At 43.0% G+C, this 22,145-nt stretch overlaps 4 protein-coding genes across 10 annotated transcripts; 2 read left to right on the forward strand and 2 right to left on the reverse strand.

Annotated features, from left to right (window-relative positions):
• On the forward strand, positions 1,392–3,937 carry LOC8068278 (protein LOW PSII ACCUMULATION 2, chloroplastic). Its single transcript, XM_002451399.2, has 3 exons — positions 1,392–2,066; positions 2,808–2,961; positions 3,672–3,937. Exons 1-2 carry the CDS (start codon positions 1,670–1,672, stop codon positions 2,945–2,947), a joined length of 537 nt encoding a protein of 178 aa, XP_002451444.1. The 5' UTR covers positions 1,392–1,669; the 3' UTR covers positions 2,948–2,961; positions 3,672–3,937.
• Positions 7,080–7,988, reverse strand: LOC8055063 (GATA transcription factor 5). Its single transcript, XM_002453189.1, has one exon. The coding sequence runs from the start codon at positions 7,986–7,988 to the stop codon at positions 7,080–7,082; it is 909 nt and encodes a 302-aa protein (XP_002453234.1).
• On the forward strand, positions 10,695–12,118 carry LOC8068280. The gene has a single exon (XM_002451400.2). It carries the CDS (start codon positions 10,999–11,001, stop codon positions 12,043–12,045), a length of 1,047 nt encoding a protein of 348 aa, XP_002451445.2. The 5' UTR covers positions 10,695–10,998; the 3' UTR covers positions 12,046–12,118.
• LOC8055064 (probable tRNA (guanine(26)-N(2))-dimethyltransferase 1) lies at positions 12,230–20,532 on the reverse strand. 7 transcript variants are annotated; one of them, XR_002452625.1, is made up of 14 exons: positions 20,082–20,524; positions 19,588–19,672; positions 19,427–19,488; positions 18,969–19,056; positions 18,745–18,866; positions 17,146–17,285; positions 16,982–17,054; positions 16,766–16,854; positions 16,530–16,635; positions 16,254–16,466; positions 14,506–14,700; positions 14,353–14,430; positions 12,570–12,950; positions 12,230–12,485 (listed from the first exon to the last, which is right to left on the reverse strand). XR_002452625.1 is itself a non-coding variant. In XM_021460166.1 (13 exons), the coding sequence occupies exons 1-13, from the start codon at positions 20,316–20,318 to the stop codon at positions 12,813–12,815; spliced, it is 1,626 nt and encodes a 541-aa protein (XP_021315841.1). In that variant the 5' UTR covers positions 20,319–20,524; the 3' UTR covers positions 12,265–12,812. The 7 variants fall into 7 exon arrangements, 6 of the variants coding, with proteins under 6 accessions (XP_021315841.1, XP_021315842.1, XP_021315844.1 ...); XM_021460166.1 differs by having other exon boundaries at positions 12,265–12,950; XM_021460167.1 differs by having other exon boundaries at positions 12,265–12,950; positions 19,427–19,485; positions 20,082–20,523.

Consider the following 22,145-nt stretch of genomic DNA (forward strand, 5'->3'; position numbering starts at 1 on the left):
GGCTTAACAGATCCATGGGTAATGATTTCATTTATGTTGCTTCTTTGTGGATCTCAAATAAAAAGTTCATGGTGTGCAATATAGTTTCTTCAGCGGTCTTGTGGGTGATCTGGAAATACGCAATGCTCTTTGCTTTCAGGGTGTACCATGGATGGGATGAAGATGGTGTTTGCTATGTTGGGAAGGATGCTGAGAAACTGGATGCCAATGTTCACAACGGAGGTCTAGGAGAGTGTGGAGCAGATAGTTTGTCTAGTGGAAGCCGAAGCAAGATCAGCACCACAGATCACGTGGAGAGTGGAGTTATTAGGGTTGGCTCAATCAACTGCTCAGCCTTCGGAGGGCTTAGGAAGTGCGATATCCTGTCAGTGTAATAGGGTGCGTGAGCTAGAGTGTGGTTTTCTTCCATAGCCTAAATGTTTGGCTTTTTGTTTGGCCATGTGGCCCTGCCCTTGTTGGCACTTAAACTCTGAACTTGAACTGCATTACTGTTAGCTTTATGGCAATAAAGCTGGGGAAACCTTTTCTTAAAAAAATCACTAACCCCTAGTAATATGCCATTTAATTAGGAATGAAAAAAAACTCCCAATTTATTATGAGAAAAAAAAATCACTAAGCCTGTTCGCTTATGATAGAAAGTACAGTTGACTAATTTATTATGAGAGAAAACCACTACTAAGTGGCTCGCAGATTCAGCTAATAAGCTTAAGCGAACAGGGCTAGACCGTTTTCGTGACACGAGTTTGACTCGATTTGTAGAAAATATATACAATATTTATATCTTCAAATAAATTTGTTAAAAACTAGACTCAAAGATCTTTCTAATAATACTAATTATGCACTATATGTATTAATATTTTTTAATATATATTTAGTTAAAGTTATTTAGGCCTTGTTTAGTTCGCAAAAAATTTTGGGTTTCGCTACTGTAGCATTTTCGGCTTTATTTGATAATTATTATTTAATTATAGACTAACTAAGCTTAAAAGATTCGTTTTGCAAATTATAGGTGAACCATGTAATTAGTTATCTTTTTTATCTATATTTAATGCTTTATGCATGTGTTCTAAGATTTGATGTGATGAGAAATCTTGAAAAATTTTGAGAACTAAACAAAGCTTTATTAGGAAACGCAAACGGCATTTATTTTAGAATGGAGGGAGTATTGGAAGAGACTCCTAGTACTTTTAGAGTCCTTTTGGAGGGCTCCGGCCGGCTCGTTGATATAACATGGTTCGTGAGATATATTAAAACTCAAAAAATAATGTGAGAAAAGGAGAGAAAAATAGACACTCTTTTTCTTTTTTTTTCTTTTTTTGAAACATTTACTTTCTTCTTTTTGATGAAAGGGGCAGTCTTTTTTCTTTTGGCCGTGCGATGCGCGCCTATGGACCGGGCGCATGCAGTGCGGCGACGTGGGGTGGGTGCCTGCCCTTCGCTGCGTCCCAAAGCGATAAGGGGATGCCGGGGCTGAGGTTGCTGCTGGCGCGCGTCGATTCCGGTGGGGGCCCAAATCTTCCCGCCGTCGAACGCCGCGCCGCCACGTTGGCTCAAGCCTCGCTTGGTGCCCTGCCCGCCCTGGTCGGGTTCGGCTGGCCGGGGACCCCCTCGCCGGCGGCGTCACATCGGCACATCGCCACCACAAAATCGGGTCGCCGTCGTGAGTGGCATGCAGGCAGACGCCGTCGCCATGGCGTCCCTTACCACCGCGCTCCTCCCCCGTGCCGGCGTGCCCCTCCTCCGCGCGCCATCCGTGTTCCGCATCGCCGCCTCTTCGTCGGGCTCGGGGAGCAAGAAGAAGAGCAAGAAGCCCAAGAGCGGCAGCAAGGGCAAGGACACCAAGGCGCTGGAGCCTCCGGCGCCCGTAGTCCGCCGCGCGCCGGCGGGAAGCGCGTCCATCTTCCAGCAGCAGCAGGAGGCAGCGTCCAAGTCCGGAGGCGCCGATGGGAAGGGGCCCACGGAGGAGGAGCTGCGGCAGCGGCAGGCCAACGAGAACGCCTTCCTCCTCGCCTGGCTGGGACTCGGCATCATCATCCTTGTCGAGGGCATCGCGCTCGCCGCCTCCGGTAATATCTGCAGTCGCAATTTGGTCTCCAATTTACAATGCTGCACTCACTTTGCTTAGGGTGATGTGATGGACTGTTGGTGAATTCAGTTTAAATGTCACTATAGTTCCCCAAAAGAGGAACTTTAGTGTTGAACTGTGTGAGTACATATAGCTACATCAATAGAGGATGAGGCTTTATTTGTAGCAATTTTTGGTGAATCGATGAAAATTGCCATGATGGTGACCCTGTGGTAGCTTTTCAGCCCACATGGCAAAAGATTTCTGACCATCCTATAACTTCCTATGGTAAATCAGTAAATCACACACATTCAAACATGGAAACGACCCTAACTTTTAACCGATACTGCACCTAACAGAAATCACATTATAGTACTAAAGACACGAGAAATCTTCAAATGGAAGATGTTGGTGCAGCAATCATCACAACTCTGTAATTGCCAGGCGCGATTCCTGAATCCTGAACCATGATGTGCTGAAGTAATCAGTGATGTGGAACTGAATTTTTCTGTAGCATGATGCACAAAACTACCAAAGAAAATTTTTACCTTTGGTCATCTAAATGAGAGAGAATGTTGAGCACCAGAAGCAGTAATACCATTGTAAGGGACATTTTGCTATGTAAGGGTAACCTAACTGCTAAGTTGTGAGTTTGACTCATCCAGTGAATTATATGCCAAGCTTTTGGTACTGCAGAACTGTTGAGCCAAGTAGTCATGTTTTGAACTTGTATGTCATGCAGGTTTTCTTCCAGAGGAATATGACAGCTTCTTTGTCAAGTACCTTTATCCATCGTTCACTCCAACAGTTGTTCTATTTTTGGCTGGTACGGTTGGATATGGTGTCCTCAAATACTTTGAAAGTGAGAAAAGCAAAAGCTAGATGATAGCATGAAGGTGAGACTAAATATATTCGTCTTGTGAATATCTGGGATTTACTTCTAATTTTGTTCACAGAGTAGTCTATAGTTTATGATATGCTATGCTTCCCCAGAAAGTCAGGATTGAATAATTTCACGATAGAGCTGCTGGTGGATAAGTGGATCTTTTATTCTAGATATCACAATAGAAATATAGATTGATGAGTGAACCTCTTATTCCAGCTTCACTATAGGTTGTTAAGTTGCTCTAAACAGTTTTATTCCTTGCATTTGTTTTAATAATGCATAAAGATGCTATTGTGGTATCTACAAATTATAAATCCTGCAATGTTGCAGACTAGGTACAAGAAGAGGCAAAAGAGAGTAACACCGAATAGTGAAGTGCTTCATAATTAGGTTCTGGATGATGCACCTTCAATAGCTTTTTAAAGGAAAAAGTGGGTTCATAATATCATCACAAAGCCTTTTTTGCATGCATATTTAATTTTTTTCTAAAAGTTTCACATTTCAATTAACGAGGCTGGTAGATAATACTCGAATATCATTAGTTTTATCATGATATTGACTTTCATGATAACATTTATACTAGTAGCTTCTAGAATCTAGATGTCCAAAAAATCATGTTCCACGCGAAGTTTTCATGTATTTTTTCATAGGTCTATGTCTGTCTCTGCCATTCATTCCCTACCTCTGATGGTGTTGCTAATTTTATCTTCTTTGATGCAGCATGTTTGGAGCAAAGATGAGGGTAGAGTTAGCAAAAATGCTTGTTATGTATGAAGTAGCTTAGGAGATAGGTGCCAGAGAACAGGCTGGTGTGTTTTAGTTTTTCCCTTGTATCCTGCATCCCAAATTCCTAATTTTTCTTTTTATACTTTCCAGAATCTGTATTAAGTTGAGTTGTATATCGGTTTTTGACGATTAATTGGCTTGTTGAGAATATTTTGACTACACATATTGCATGGTAGATTGCTGTCAGAGTTTATCATGAATTGATTGATCCATTGATAACCAATTTAGGCGCATTTTTGTGACTATGGTCTCTTGATATGTAATATGTATAGGTCCAATATAACTAAATAGCTAAGGCATATATGAATGTTCTTTGGGACTTGAAAGGAAACGTTTGAGCACCAAATCAATATGAAATTTACCCTAAAAAATTATTTCGGATGTTAAGCCTGTCGTTCTAGTTGGCAAGCACGAACACCATTTTTTTACTGTCCCTTTTGACACCCATGTACAACTCAATTCATATTAGTGCCCTATGCCATGTTAAATTTTTGAATCGCTCTAGCTTCAAGATAAAAATTTACACATACAAGACATGCACATATAGGCACAATTCTTTAATATAATACACTACCCATAATTGGCCAACCCTTATAAACAAAAGAGAATAAAAACAAAAACAACTTTAGCATCAAACATCATGGCATCACCTAATGATTTCTACCTCTCTAAACACATTCTGTAATAGGCACATGTTTATACATTACAAATTGATTACAAACACAAAAGGAACATATGCCTATATATAAAAACATCACGAACGAATGTAACCCAACATTGCTAAGAGATTTTGTCCATACGTGCTTATAAGATTTTGGTAGCATACATCAAACGATGTCTTCGAATTAAATTTGCTCCTTACATGAATGGAAGGATACATGAGTATCTCCACCAATTCCCTAATAATCTATCCCCAATATGTATGTATTGAGGTAACCCTCGTAAATATTGGGGGAGTTGCTACAACAATACGCTGATATATCTCCCTACCTATATAAAAGATGGGTCTCACATGTGTAGGAGAAAAGATGGCTGAAAAGTAGTAGTTGTCCCCATACTATTGGGGGAGATACAACACTTGTCCTTTGTTTGAGGGGAGATGAGGAAGATACCGGTGGCCACCAAAAAAAGGAGAGGTATTAGAAAATTATTGGAGCAATAAAAAAACAAATTTATCCCAAAGATATTGAGGTACCACTAGAGATGCTCTAATTAAAAATGAATAAGTAGCCACGATAAAATCAATTGAATGATGTCATAATTGTGTCGTTAGTGATGTTGATACATATTTCCTCTATCTTGCAATAGAGTGCATTCTGGCATTTGAGAGGCGTCTCCAAATATAGTGCATTTTGGGAACAAGAAGATAATGTTTACTTAAATAAAAATACAGGAGATGAAAGTAATTGAGTGCTTACCATATTTTCTATAGGGAATTTTAGATTGCACCCTTTAATCATGTGGAATATGATCAGATTTTAACAAATTAGGAAGTTAAATGAGGGGTACATGTGTCTATTGCTCTCTCTTTCCCTCTCTCTCTCTCTCTCTCTCTCTCTCTTATTTTGTCTGAAAATAGCCATAATGCACTATATTCAAGGATGGAGGGAGTATACATTTACAAACATATCCATGAATAAATCTTCAGAATCCAACGCAAGAATAAGTAATAGACTATAGTCAATTTGCTTAGATGTCCCTGATCTGAGATATTATTATATTTACAAAACATTCATAAACTCACCACCTTCTTCTAGTGCTAGTGCCATGTTGACTATAGAAGTAATTGTTTGAGCACCAAATTAACATGAAAGTTAGCCTAAAAAGTAAATTTATTTCAGATATTGTTTTAGTTGAATCCAGTTGTTTTAGTTGTCAAGCACCATCACCATTTTTTCTATCCCATTTTATACCACATCAGTGACTTCATTAATATTAACACTCTATTTCATGTGAAATTTCTGAATCACTCTATCTTCATCTGAGATATTATTATATTTACAAAACATTTATAAACTCACCACGTGCATGTATAGGCACATATTTGAATATAATACGCTATCCATAATTGGCAAACCCTTATAAACAAAAAAAAAGAGAAGGAAAGAAAAACAACAATAGCATAAAAAATCATAGTGATAACCTAATAATGTCCACCTATGCACACACACACATTCTGTACTGGGCACACGTTTATACTTTACAAGTATTGGTTACAAACACAAAAGGAACACATACATATATATACCCAACATTGCAAAGCCATTTTTTTCATGCATTCTTACAAGATTTTTGTAGTATACATCATGCGAAGCCTCTGAGTTAAATTTTGCTCCTTACATGAGTGGATGGATAATTACTAACTTCTAGAATATCCAAAACCCCAACAAGAAAGTATATAAGTAGCCACGATAAAATCACTTGAATGATGTCATAATCATGCTAGTAGTGACATTTGATTACACACACACACACACACACACAACCTAAGATATATTTATATTTACAGAACATCCATGAACTCACCACCATCCTCTAGCGCCGATGTACATCATGCTAACTATATGAAGGTAATTGTTTGAGCACCAAATCAACATGAAAGTTATCCTAAAAAATAAATTTATTTCACATGTTTCGGTTGAAGCCAAAGCTAGTTGCCATGGAAGCACCATCGCCATTTTTCTCCAGTCCCATGTTGGACCACATCTGCAACTTAATTAATGTTAACACCCTATCTCATGTCAAATTTCTGAATCACTCTAGCTTCATGATAAAAAAAATTTGAACAAACAAGACATGAAAGTAAGCATAATTGGCAAACCCTTATAAACAAAAAAGAAAAGAAAAGCAACAATAGCATGAAACATCATAGGATTGTGTGGTAGTGACCTATGCTCACATGCATGTTTATGTATTACAAGTATTGGTTACAAACATAAAAGGAACATATACATATAGAAAAACCAAGAACGAACGCAGGCCCAAAATAATTACCCAACATTTGAAAGAGATTTTGACCATGCATATGCTTATAAGATTTTGGTAGCATACATCACCTTATGTGTCTCAATTAAATTTGCTCTTTACATGAGTGGATGGATATATATACATTGCTAATTGGTAGCACATTCCAAAACCGCAACCAAAAGCATGTAAGGTATATCCATGATCAGTTGGATGCATGTTAACCATGTCCTCAGCAACATGTTGATATATATACATTTACAAACATGCATGTCCATGAATGAATCTTTAGAATCCAAAACAAGAATAAAATAATAGACTACAGTCAATTTGCTTGGATCGATGTCATCGACCTGGTGGTGAAACTGAAACATATATTCACAAATGATCCATGAATTCACCACCGTCGCCCGGCGGCGGCGCCGGTGGCATGCTGATGACCACCGTGTCTTTTGCGTTCCTCTCCCTTAGCTTGACCACCTTCCTATGTCGGTTCGAGTGCTTGTCGCTCTGGAAGCTAGGGCTCGTCGACGGCCGGTACTCCGGCAGCAGCTTGTTCAAGGTGTACCGCAAGCCACACGCGTTGCACAGGGTGCCTGGCCCGTCCGGTCCCGCGCGCCACTGCGGCGTCTCCGTGCTGTCGCAGTGGCTGCACGCCCTCTGAACTCGCCGCCTGTTCGCCGGCGGCCGCGGCACAAGGCACTGCTGCAGGACGACTTCACTGCCGCCGCCGCCGCCGCTGCTGCTAGGGTTAGCTGCGTGAGGTGTAGGGATGTTTGGCATGTCCAGCGACCACGGTCGCCTGCCGCGCATGACGGAGGACCTGTCCCGTTTCCTCTTCGGCACGACGAGCCGCGAGACGACCGCCGGCGACAGAGGCGGCGGCGGATGTTCGGCCGCCAAACTGGACGTCATCCATGAGCTGTTGTCCGACGACGACAGCGGAGAGCGCACCGGCAGCCGTGGCGCGCCGTCTGCAGAGGAAACGCCCTGGCACCCACGCTCGGCGGTGGGCAGCAATAACTCCGTGCCCGGCGGCAGCGAGGCCGCTATGGCGAGGTCCTCCAAGAACTCCTCGTTGTTGATGAATTCTATGACGACGGTGTCGTCCAGCGAATCGGCGGGGCAGCAGAGCCCGCTGTGGAGGAGGCATGGGCCGCCGCCGCCGTCGAGGCCGCACGAGCCGTCGCAGTCCGCGACGCCGGCATCGAGAAAGCCGAGACTAGAGAGACACGAGAGTTGAAGCATGCTACGCGAAGCAGCCGGCGCCGCTAGTCTCCTGATCATGTTTAGGGTTTATTTATTTGGCATGGATATCGGCCGGGTGTACGTGTGAAAACGGTAAATTAAAATACCATACTGGACGGAAGATATAACATCGTGCGCGTGAACTTTAAAGTCTCTTTTTTCTTCCTTGTTAGAGAAGGAGAAGAGATATCTACGGTTAGGATTGTGTGTACACATTACACGTCGATAAGGATGTACATTACACGTCGATAAGGATCTTTAGAGCATCTTCTAGAGTTTTTTTTAAAAAAAATACTTTTTAAATTATTATTTGAAGAGTTTGAGTAAACATTATTTTTTTATATCTCTATATCCTCTAACAACTTTTCTATATTTGTGCTCACTCTATAGAGTAGTTCTCACTCTTTGTCTTTGCCTAGCGAGAAATTTAAAATAAAGGATGTCTATTTGAAGATCTAATTAAAGATTGTTGAATAATTTTTTTAACCAACATCTCTATTCCTATAAATTAGGATAGGAAAAATACAAAGAGTTTCTTAGAGTTGTTCTTACGATAGTTGGATTGGTCTGGCCATATTACACACGGGATTGGGTTGGCCACAAAGGAAGATATATGAGTAAAATGCATGAACAACTCTTAAACTTGTCTTGTGATATTGCTCAATTTCCGGAAGTTCAAAATACATTTTAGATGTCCAAACTTATCTTGAGATGTCATCTAGGTTCAAAACTCTGAAATTTCGTTTTTACATCCTCAAACTTTCATTGTTATAGTGTGTCATCTAAGTCTAAACAAACTCCAACCAGCCCACATGTTGGTCTCTATGTTCCATCCACATGTTCTTCCTCTCTTTCTTCTATCTCCATCTCTATGGTCTTCCCCTCTCTTTGTGTTCCAATCTATCATAGTCACTAACTTATCGTCCTCAATCCATGTCTTCATCTTCCACATCAAAGACCATGACGTCTCCAGTAATGGCGTGCATGTGGCAAAGGCAAAGCTAGTGCTCCTTAGGCGGAGGTAGATGAACAATTGTTTTATATACCATTCTAAGTTCCTATCCTAGTCTATATCTTTTATACCTAATATTAATTAATCTATACCTAATTTCTCACCATCCAACTTTTTTCTCCATCTCTCACTAATTGCCCACGTAGTGAAGAGTTTCTTCCGTGCACTAATGCTCTCCATGTCTCGTATATGACCTGGACTAGTTAGTGACCATACTCATACGAGTTATGACAACTTGTGTCTATCGATGATGAATATGGAGTTCGATTCCCATGCATATTGGGTCATGCCCTAGAGTATCTCGTATGTGACTCGGACTCATGCCTGCATTTAAACGAGTTAGAACAACTCGCCTCTAGCAACAACATGGAGTCGGATTCCTATAAGCATTTGGGTCTATTTGGACCTAATTAACACTACATGGCAAGTTCAGGAACTTAGATGACACAAGGAGACAAGTCCAGAGACCTAAAAATAACATTTGAAAAGTGTGGAATCTAGAGTAGTGACACAAAAAAGAATGTTTAGGACCTAAAAGGCATTTTAAGAATTTTAGTACCTGAATGACATTTTAGGATAAGTTTAATTAGAGTCCACTCATGTATTTTACTCGAGATAAACCTTAAGTGTTCACACACGTATTATCATACGTAATATATTTGGAAAGGGTAGGTACACATGGGCGTCTGAAAGGATATACGATTGCAGGAAGTCAAAATTTTTGAACTCAATCAAATTTTAGTGAAAATTGTACTGTTTGTCCCTCCTAATAACAAAGGGAATTTTGTATTTCAGGCTCTCAGGCTCTGCCTCCTCTCGATATGTGATCATATCGTGCGTTCGGCTTCCAAATTCTTTCTTTTTTTGGAACCGTATATCGAATCATGGATCGGCTCCAATTCGGAATCGATTCAAACAACACGTGGCCGGCCGGCCGGCCGGCTAGCTGCGTACGGTGGCATGCCGATTGACTACCGTATCTATGCCTTCTTCATCATTCATCAATTCTCTCCTAGCTTGACCACGCCTTCCTGCTGCTCTGGCTCGCCGACGGCCGGTACTCCGGCAGCAGCAGCGGCGGCTTGCTGCATTGTTCGCGCGTGAACCGTATGCCGCACGCGTTGCACAGGGTGCCTGGCCCGTCCGGCCCCGCACGCCAGTGCGGCGTCTCCGTGCTGTCACAGCGGCTGCACACCCGACTCTGAACTCGCCTGATGCTCCTCGGCCCCCGACGCCGTGACACGACGAGGCCCTGCTGCCGGACTCCACTGCCGCGGCAGTTGTTGTTAGGGCTACGGCGACGTGTAGGGGTGCTTGGCATGTCCAGCGGCGCCGACGACCACGACCACGGCGTGCCGCGCATGACGGACGCCGACGACCTGTCCCGTTTCCTACTCGGCGGCGGCGGCGGCTCGGCCGCCAAACTGGACGACGTGGTAGTAGTCCATGCGTTCCATAATAAGCTGTTGTCCAGCAGCGCGGCGGCGTGCACCGGCGGCGAGCCACCTGAAGAGGAAACGCCCCAGCAGCACCCCGACTTGATGTTCTCGTTGTGGTGTCCGGTGGTGGTGGTCGGCACTGGCAGCGACGCGGCTATGGCGAGGTCCTTTAACAACTCTTCGTCCTGGATGATTTCTATGGCGACGACACCGTCGTCGTCCAAAGAATCGTTGGGGCAGCAGAGCTCGCTGTGGAGGAGGCACGGGCACCGGCTGCCACCATCGTCGTCGGCGTCGCAGTCTGCGACGTCGACGTCGAGTCTGCCGAGGCCAGAGAGACGAAAGCTGAAGCATGCTGTTATGTGATGTGATCTCCTCCTGTTGAGGGTTTATTAATTTTGGTAGGTAGGGGCGTATGGATCCGCTCCAATTCGGAATCGATCCAGCAAGTCCTCGACCGACCTGGACTGACTGGAGGACGACAATATTTCTCTCTCTAATTAATCTCTCTCTATATATATGGATGGATATTATAGGCCGGTGATTGAACAAAATAGCTGGTTTCTCCTGTCTCGTACGGCAAGCGACGACGTCAGGCATGGCGGCGGCGGCGGAGCGGAGGCATGTCCACCTGTGTCTCACCGACCACAGGGACCGGACCTACACGCTGCACTCGGTGGACGTGGAACCCTTGTTCCAATCGGAGCCGGAGCCGGAGCCGGAGGCCATGGACGTGGGCGTGCCCCTTCCTCCTCCCGCCGTGCGCTTCCAGGTTCCCCCGCACCCGAGCGGGATACCCGACGCTACCACCGCCTTGAACTTCCACCTCCTCGGCGGCGACCGGATCGTGTCCATCGACGAGCTGCGCCGGACCCTCATCTGCGACGCCGCCAACGGCGCCATCCGCGCCGGGCCCACGGTGGGCGCCGAGAAGTACCACACCATCTCCGCGTCGGTCCCCGCCGGCGACGGCGACGGCGACAACCTGTACGTCCTCGACCACATCCCTAGCGAGAGGCGCAGCTGCTTCGAGGCCCTCCACTACGTGCCTGACCGCGACGATTGGTACTGGCACGACCTCCCGCAGCCGCCGTACGTGCAAGACCCCGGGTACGGCGGCTCCCAGGTCCTCTCCCACGCCGTCGCCGGCGCAGCCATCTGGACGTACGTGGATGGCGTTGGCACCTACTCCTTCCACACGGCGCGCCGCGCCTGGCGCAAGGAAGGCGACTGGGCGCTCCCGTTCCGCGGCAAGGCGGAGTACGTCCCTGGGTGCAACCTTTGGTTCGGCATCTCCTCCTCGCCAGACCGCCGCCTCTGCGCCGCGGACCTCAACACCGCCACCGCCTCGTCGCCGCCGGAGGTGCGCGGTGTGTGGGAGGACTTCAGGCCGCCTAGGGAGTGGTTCTGGAACACCTCCGCCATAGTGCACCTGGGATGCGGCAGGCTGTGCACCGTCAGGTTCTTCGCCACCGACCCCACTGACAAACGTTGGCGAAAGCGATGCCCTGTGGCGGTTATCACCGCCCTCGAGGTACAAGTACAACACGATGGCGACGGGGCCCAGAGGATCCAGATGGTTAGGCGTAGGTCCACCTGTATCAAGCTCTCCAACTATAATGCATCAGTATACTGGATACTCTAGTTAGTATTTTTTTTCCTATTGTATCTCCAACTATAATGCATCCAACTTTAATGCAGTAGTATTACTCTCTCCATCCCAATTTATAAGTCATTTCAAGAAACAGATATTACTATGAAAATATAACTAATCAAAAACCTAATAGTACTTAGATGGTATCATAGATATTATTATGTTATCATATAAATTTGATCAAACTTGAAATGCTTTGACTCTACAATATTCTTGGAATGACTTATAATAGTATCTATGGATGATGCGGTATGCAACCTTGTTCTGCATGAAACCCCATCTCATTAAGTGTAATAACAAGATATAACATAACACACAATCAAAATCTCACGGTCCATGCAACCTTGTGTACCTTCTTTCCCACAAGCTCTCACGTTGGTCATTGGATTCCTTTGGATCTGTTTGTTGAGCTGCATAACCTGGTTTTCGATCTGATGTTTCAATATATATGATGATGAGAGGTCCATAATCGATTAAGGTATCCAATCCAACTGATAATGATAAAAAAGATCAACCTTATTTTTGCTATTCCAAACCCTAATCTCTTCCAACCCCGGTACCTTGTTCTACGCTTGTCTTGATGAGATTGGTGGAAGGAAAATGCACTCCAAAACTTAAATGCACTCCAAGCAAAAAGAAAATTCAGGACCCGCAGCAATTAATAATATACCCCAAAACTTAATAAGGGGTTTGCCAGCCAAAAGTCTGTATTATGCTTCTCCAAACACCCTTGTCCATCTTCTGGCGCGGAGATCTTGTCAGTTACGATTATTCATCTGAAATGTTTTCGGATGCCTACCAGCCTTTGTCCCAGGACCCCAATACTTCTCAGGATTTGGCATGAATCTTGGGCTCTTCCGAGTGACTGAGGCCACAAGTACTTTGGAAAAATTTGCCTGGCAGTTATTCAAAAAAGGAAATAATGAAAATGTTAAATGAGGAATAAATGCTAACTCCATCCTATTTTTTCTGAACGTTTATTATAATGGCAAGGGGAGCATTTTTTGTTCAACAAACGTGTCAAAAATTATATAAAACAAATATGACTACAAAATTGCTAGAGGAAACCAGAATCAAGAACAATAAAAAATTAAGCATTCCAAGAACTATTTATTCCTAAAAATATCTTTCAGAAATCAAATTAAACATGCAGAGAAGCTGCGTAGTCAGCTACAGAGCTCTTAGCTCAGCTCAAGCTTAACTGTGGCCACTATGGTTAGTATTAATTTTCAGAGCTAACATGTACCTAGGCCATTGGGCATTTGAGGGCACGCGTTTTGATTAATGCTGTTCTGTGACAAGCCAACTAAGCTGTATAGTCAGCTACAGAGCTCTTAGCTCAACTGAAGTTAAATGTGGTCACTATGCTTACTATTACTTTTCAGAGCCAACATGTACCTAGGCCATTGGGCATTTGAGGGCGCACGTTTTGATTAATGGTGTTTTGTGCCAAGCCAAATAGTTGGCCGGCCAAACTTTGGTGACCGAATCTGCAGCCCAAAGAATCTGCCATGCATTGGCCAGAAAATGAACGTGTTGGCCGTGTGATACTGGGCAAGCCAAAATGCGGTTGGGATCCAAACTACTATCCTGCCTATGGTCAATGGCCAAGTTTTGGCTGGGAAGGCACGGACATCAATCCAAAGGAGCCCAGCCCAGGGGCAGCCCCTTAAGACGAGCAGCCAGTCTGAGTTAGGCTGTCTGTTTCTCTCTTTTTATGTCAACTCTCTACATGGAGTACTGATCCCATATACTTGATTACTAAATAAGTCTCTCAATTCCCTGACCACAATTTTTCATTCCCTAACCGACCACCCAAGACACCAGCCCCCAGGCAGTTGCCAATTTCCCGTGGCACCTGCACTTAGAGGGTGTCAACCTCACACCCACTAAGCCAATCAGCATCACAGATAAAATGGCCCAATACAAAGGGCCGGTCCAAAACAGATGGAGAAGATAATTTAGGACAAAGAACAGCTACAAACTAATGTGGATTTTCTACACTTTGTTCATAAGGGGTTACTAACATTTTGATTAGTTGTTGTAAAAAAAAAGAACATTTTGATTAGTCAGATTGACTAGATCTTCTACAAAAAGCATGTCACCCCAATCCAAGTCTACTCCCCTTCTAAGGACCCAACGCCATCTGGGTATCTTCCCAGCGGTGCTTACCCCATTAATGAACCAAGTTCATAATATGCAGCTTAGTTATTCCATACAGGGCTTGCTGCTTTTGCATAATAACTTTTTTCACGCAATTTTCAAAGAAATGATGCGAAACTGTGATTTATCAGCTACCTGCAATTTAGGCTCTTGGGAAAGTATCACATTGCCTGGATGATTTCCAGGTCGATGTTTAACTGGGTGAAGCTTGACCTGCAAAACAAAGTTACTAATCAATCAGCCAAACATGATTGATTAGCCTAGATAAAACAAAGAAATGCATCATACCCAGCATCGCATGATGTCCCAGATCACTGACATTGGGGCATCTGTTTTAAGAGCTAGTGGATCCACATGACTTCCTGATACTTGATACCCAGCATTTCTGATAGCAGATTGTAACATAACCATGGTTGGATTAGTGCACTTCAGTATTGCACACAAACTGTGAAGACTCACAAATAAAGGTGCCTCCAGCAATTCCTGCATGAAAACATGTGATGTGATTCATCAATCCACAAAGACCATAAGTATCTATGGAACTATTAATCCATAGATGTGAAAATGTTTACATGTACATTTAACTTGGACTACAGAGTAAAAACAAACATTCTTTATTTCAGTGCCTTCGAAAGGAAAAAATAATATCAGCCATCATAATTCGTGGCATTTGTGTAAAAAAGAATTAAAAGCTTGACCTTCAAGGACACTTCAGTTTAGCTCTTCTTTACGGCATTGTCTATTAGAAATTTGTGTTTCCAACAGGGCGGAGAGAGAAACCTCTAATTCTAGGCCCCTCACGATTTTTGTATAATCAGCATGTTTTCATTTTTCTTTGAATCCTTGAAATTAAAGCATATATGAGACAAATTATACTATCTTTTTTTTTTGGATATGTATCTCATCTAATAGAATTTACTTCAGAAGCTAATGAAACTATTTTGAAGTCACAAAAGCGACTAGACCCAGCTGACAGTAGACTCTAAAGAATCAAGAAAGAGGATATGTGACTAGCTCCTTGTATATGTCAGCTATATGCTTTCAAATAAGGATAAAAGGAAAGGAGATGAGCAAATATTACATTCTGACAATAATCTTTGAGATTTGTTCTACAATTTGGTGGAGAAACTGACAGCCTTGGGGAGTGGACCAGGTGCAACAGGAATAAAGAACAGGAACAAGCGATCCAGTTCATCTAGGCAGATGTTTAATAATGTTTCAGTTTCTACAGTAATATCTAACAGAGGCATACCCAGTTCAATGATGGCTCCATATGCGAGGAATAAGGGAGGAGACTGATACAGGGATTGTCTCAGATTCACATGTATTAATTGTAGGATGCCAGTTCCTTTAGTTAATCAAAATAAGACAAGAAGATGGATTAGAAAATTATTGGTGGCACTCCTGAATAGAGCTCAACATCGCTCAAACATATGTCTAAACAGTGCAAAAGTCATAAATCCTAACTGGGCCAACAGCATGAGCTACTTCATGAAAGGCAAAACAGACTGTTCAGCAACCATTTGTTTCCTGAATCGACAATGACATATTTGATAGGCATGTTGTCATACAGCAAGAAACCATTTTTTGGCACCTTGGAATAGATAAATATTTTTCATCCGTCCAATAAATGACACAAACTGGTGTCCAGGCAGCAATTATGCCCATAAAAATGTATCATATGTTGTCAAAGATTTATGGAGCTTGAAGAACGGAGAGACAAAAATTATCATATTATCTGTTAATGGTGGTGGGAAAACAGCAGGTAGTGAAAAAAAATTGCCCTCAGAAGAGATCACCTACTTGGTCAGGCAGAAGATGCAAGAATACAAGGAAGCATTCCATGTCAAGATCAAAACAAAAAGTTATGTATCAAGATGGAGTGTAGCTAGACAAGAATTTCTGGTACATCTACAGATCTATCATCCATAACATAGCCTATTCTATCTAATCTAACACCAACTTACAAGATCGATCCTTCCATTTTTCCACTCTATGTCAGTTGCACTGTGTACAGCGGAAGAAAAGGGCATTACCTCTGAGACTGATGTTAGTATAGAAGAAATTTTTGGATAAGCTGGATATGCTTCTCTCAAAGCAAGAATATCTGATAATACTGAGGTAGCCCATTTCTTGTCATGTATTGGAGCACTCCAAATAGGTCCCCCCATGACAAATTTATGGCCACATTCAGAACATACTTCAGGCACAGTAGGGCAAAAATTTGGTACAGCAATGTTTCTCTCATCCTGGATCAAATGATTATAACATTAAAACATGCAAGATAAATAAAAGAAGATAAGAAAGACTACCTTTGAATTAATTCTTCCAATATTTTGCAGGTGAAATGAATTGCACCCAGTGCATTGGTAAACATGCGCCAATTTGAGTGGTGAGCTTTTTACTGTACTAGCCGAGCTGAATATAATATAGGAACATTGGTAAAGATATGTTATTAGATACCAAAAAAGTACCATCATATAGAAAACAACACATCTTCACCATAAGGAAAAGAATGTATCAGGAAAAGATGAAAGCAGGTGACAACGTGAAGATTCGCACAAAAACCCTAATGTAGAAATCCATGTGTACTGATATTATAGGAACTATGTAGCGCTTGTGACGGATTGCATGTGACTGCAAGGCAAGAAGAAAAATGTAACTGCGATCATCATCATGAACATATAGAAACACAAGAAATCAAGCTCAAGATCATTCATCATGAATATATATGGGGGCACAAGAAAACAATCTCATGTCTTACTTCAATGCAGGCAAGAAGGATCCTTAGCGCCATCTCATGGCAGTGTTTACCTCTTAATGGATAAGAACCATACCTGCAAGTGCATATGGCAGGTATCATGAGTATAACTCCAGTAAGTCCTGCAGATAGCAATTCATATTTAATTCAGAAACTGAAAATCTCACTTAGAAAAACAAACTTCTGCATTTCCACCAGCAAGCACTGCCATGTCTGTAGCTGAGCACATTAAGATACCCCCATCTGCTACACACTGAACCGCCGAATCAAGGAATGCAGCTGGTGATCCATAAGGATCAAGGTCAACCTGATTCAGCATGTATAGGACATTAGGACATAATTCAAATCATGCCAACCCATATTATTTCCCTATGCTTAAATCAGAATGAGCCATTTGCAGGTGGCAAATATGTGACAGGTACATTATATGATTTGTTCCGTTAGTAAATGCCTCTGTCGCTTCCTTGTGGTACAAATTTTCACAGATTTAATACTATGTAATCAAATATCTAAATCAGTCATATGAACTCAACAAATGTAAATTCGTCACCAAAAGCACTTCCATGATACAATGTTCCTAATATTAAACCTCCCTCCCTCTAGCGCAACCAAGAGCATTAGGCAGGCTGGCCCTTTCTAGTTATTTTTGGTGCAGGGGATTCAATAGATACTACATGGCTTTTCCGTGCTTGTTTGAGTAATTAAGTTAGCTAGCAAGACAGGCCAGTGCAAAACTGCAATGTGAGAGGCTTTTAAAGGGGTAGAAATGTACATGTTGAATTCTAAACTAGTGAACAAACTTTCAAATCAATCTGCTCCTTCTAAACCCACCAGGTCTTATATACTATTAAAAAGGTTCTAAACTTTCAATGCAATGTTTCTAATCCATGCCAGAGTTTATGTGAATAACACATTGTTGTCTTATGTGCTGTGTGTTATTGATTCATGATCACCTAAAGATGCACACATGCTGTGTTGACAGAAACTAAATTCATGGTTAGTAACCTATAGAAGCTAACCTAGACAAATGTTGTCAAAACTGATTAGGAAAAAGGGTAGACAGGAAGGATCACAAGAAAAAATATCAACATGTCTGTATGTGGGGCATTGACTACTCAATGTCACATAAACATAAATGATAAAACTTAAACTGGTTCTATGAACTTTGAAAAGGTAAGAGAATTTTGTTAGTTCTCTATTATATGTGTTAAAGTTCCAGTTGAAATAGTACAGCATTTTGATAATTCAATTATCAATACACCAAGAAAAACTATCAACACTCCTATCTCTTAAATCATGAAATGTTGTGGAGACTTCCATTGGCAAGGAGTACTTGTGCAAGAAGAATAATCAAGTGTCCACAAGTGGCAGAGAAATTTAAGAGCACAGAACGATTTACCCAGGTTCAGGCTCCTGGTCCGATAAAAGTCCTATGTCCTACTTTGTCTGTGTGTGGCTGCTCAGTGCTTATAGGGGGCCCTCCCTTCAGGGGCGGTGGGAGGCCAAACACCCCCTATGCTAGATGAATTTCTCTTATGCACATGATATTTTGCTATATAATTCAGTAAAAATATTGATTTGTCTCCCCTAATAACATATCTTTTGAGCACTTGGCCCCTCCTATCAGTAATTTCTGCCTTTCTGGTTCCGCCCCTGCCTCCTTGCCTGCCACAGCCATCTTTGAGAAAGTCTAAGAATGGTAGGGAACCTTGTAACAGTGGTGCTGAAAAAAGAAAGCACACATGGAAATAGGAAGAAGGTAGTACCACATCAAATTCTTTTGGATGCGTGAGCATGTAGACACGTGCATCAGCGTGATGTGGTACCACCTTTGAAGATGCAAGACTGCCATTGTGCTGTATATTTTTCTTGCAGGCTTCTACAGCAGCTACAGTTTAGCAAATATTTCGAATCAGTCTAATAAAATATAAGCTTTGTACTTGAGTCTATAAAATATCTACAATACTGATGCTGAAAGTAACCAGTGCACCTTCATTATTGTCAACAGCAGTAACTTCACCGATTCCATCAACCTCAACAGCATACCTAATGGCTCTTAGTCCTGATGCAGCTAACGCCTGCAAAAAGAATAAGACTAGGACTAGGATCAGCAGTTCAGCACTGTTATGCCAGCAGCACTTTGATTGTTTACTCAAAGCTAACATGAATCAAATTAGTAGCAAATACTTCACAAGGAACAGTAGAAACAGATATCCTTTCCTTTCAAACATATATGGTGACATCATATAAACTCATAACTAATCAGAAATTCTTTAACGATCTATCAATCATATCTGCATAGAAGAATACTGCATACAGACATTACAGTAGGCATAACTAGAAACCCACACAAAGGGATTAAAAAGGTGAAATATTGCACTAACTACCAATTAAATGTAGGGGGTATATAACCATATAATAGTAGCAGTAAACCAAAAAAAAACCCACCTCAAGAACTTTCGGTTCTTTATACTTAGCATGCTCGCTCAATGTAGTGTCTTTTGTTCCTGCTATCATATTTGCAGTATTTCAGTACTGCTGCCCAGTCAGAAGCAGTTGGAGTATACTGGTGTAAAAGTAGAATATCGGTACTGGTGCGAGCTCAATACCTTTTCTTGATCGGGTGGCATATTCTTCATGTCTTTTCAAAATAAATGATCTCAGTACAGCAATAGAAATATCTCTATTGTTAACCTAGCAAGAAATGCTCTCTCTTAAGATCATAATAAATCATAACAAAAACGCCACTCTGAAGCCATTTTTGCATAAAAATTCAAACCATCGACAGCTAAAGACAACTTCTGGGACCTAAACTACTGTAAAATTAGTAATTGGTGAGAGGAAATGTAGTGCTAGAAAAAAAAGCCACAACACTAATTGTCTATATTCCACAGTATAGCAAATGAAGAGCAACGTTAGCACCCTAATTTGAATTGGAGCTAAACGCTGAGAACATAAAAGGTACCAGATTGCTCTTCGACCACTCGACGTCTATGCTACAGTAAAATATAAATCATGTTTGCACAAATCGATGACATCCATTTAAAATACGGAGTATCATTTTGTTCCTATAAAATGGAATATAAAAATCCAAAACACAAACCTGGGCCTTGTTGTAGAAGACCGAGTTCGACTCGTCCAAAAAGATCTCCGCTTTCCCTTCCCTGATGGTGGTCTGGGGGCCGGTGGCGGCGGCGGCGGCGGAGGAGGAGGAGGGGTCGGACGGGGACGGCGAGGCCGAGGAGGAGAATGCGAGGTGGAGGCGAAGGACTTGATTCGCCAGATGGTTGATGCGCCGGTTGAGAAGCCCTGACCGCGAGAAGCATAATGCAAGGGTCATCGGTTTACGGCGGCGGAGAGCCGCCGGTGAAGTTGGTCCGTGCTGGTTTTAGGGGAATTTCAGTGGTTTTTTTTTTTTTTTTGAAGCTAAGAAATTTCAGTGTTTGGGTCGGTCTGTGTACTCTGTAGGATAGGATGCGCGACAGATTTTTCTAGCTCCAGGGGAGCATCACTCGTGTAGCACCTCTCTGTTTTTCCCGCAAGTCGAAAATAAAATATTTTGTTTAAAAAAGAGCCAAAACAAAAATATCAAGAATTTTGTGTGCTTCGAAATAAAGGCAACGCAAACGCTATCACACTATAGATCGCGCGGTCAAACGACCCACCTATGTGTTCATTGGGAGGATCTAGAAAAGGTTAAAGTTCCACTAACCGACTGTAGAAGAGGCTTTGAGGGTGGTGGTCACGATACAATAGTGGTGATGAACAAGACCATAGCCAAACAGGGTGGGACGATAGGAAATGGTGGTCGGACGAGGCTAACGACGGAGGAGTCGCAATGTGGGTGATTAGGAGAGGACGGGGTCAAGAGACATGAGTAGGAGGTGGGTGGCGCGACGAGGCAGCGGTAGTCGCCAACCATAGGTGCTGGAAATAGGACAAGATCCTATGCAGTCACTCCAGTCGACTTTTCTCTACAGTCGCCATCTGAGCCGTGTATCTCAGATCTAACCGTGACTCTACAACTCAAAAAACTTACCCATAATAATGGGCCAGCAGCCGGGCCATCAAAGGATGTTGCGCGCATCCACCAAGTCATCATCGCAAAAGCTCACATCGTCGCCGCGGATGATGCCGCTCTATGGCTAGGCGTGTTGACATTCCCCATCTCGCGGCCCTCCATACCACCACACTTGCAGTTACTAGGCGTGACGCCCACATTTGTGCATGCTGTCAACAGCTCCACCATCACTGGATGTGCTCCGATCCACTATCGAGCATCTATTTCTCTATTGGATTAGCTTGCTCCAGGAGCAATCAAATGGGGATTGGAAGATAAACTAGTGCTCGACGGTGCGGGGCCACGGTCGCCTGCACGCGCTGAGCCGGAGAGGTCTGCACGGTCATCGGCGCTCGACGGAGCACGGCTACGGCCGCCGCGGCAACGAGAGCCTCCGGCCACAACGACGAGGAAAGAAAAAACGACGGCGAACTTGACGGATCAAAGACGAGGAGGAGAGAGGAGTGGCAGCACGGGTCACGACTACAAGAGTTCCAGCTGTGGTGGCGTGGGGTCAGTGGACGCTGCGGTGGTGTCGTGTCGACTACAGTTCGAGCGACGGCCGAGGCCAGAGCTCGCTTCGCAATAAGATGTGTGGCGGCGGCGACAGTGGCTGCCGCATGCATCACGACTGCAGAGGATCTTGTTCCGGTGGAACTGGGGTGGGGATGAGGATGACTATGGGTCTGTTGGTTCCTTTTGCTAATTTTTATCCAAATAATCGATGTGATGGGCGGTAAACTTTAACCCACTCAACCAAATTGGCCGTTAAAATGCATGGACGTAGTACTATTTGGTATAAAGCTAGCATTAGTAAACATGATGAGAGAACAAATCACAGGATTCATTATTATTCCATATAACACCCATCGAAATACACGATGGATTATTCATCACACCCATGCATCGAAATGCATTACTGCGATCGATTGGACATGCATGCAGCTAGCAACAAGCACAAGCTAGCCAATGCAAGCAGGAGGGGCTGTGAAGCGAAGCTAGCTAGCTAGCTAGCCACATCGTGGATACGGGTAGGACGGGTCACCACCATAGACGGTCAAGTCCCTATTGTCGATCCTGATGCAGACGCGCGTGAAGTCGTATGGC

This window comes from Sorghum bicolor, chromosome 4, assembly GCF_000003195.3.
Source record: "Sorghum bicolor cultivar BTx623 chromosome 4, Sorghum_bicolor_NCBIv3, whole genome shotgun sequence".
NCBI classification, from domain to species: domain Eukaryota; kingdom Viridiplantae; phylum Streptophyta; class Magnoliopsida; order Poales; family Poaceae; genus Sorghum; species Sorghum bicolor.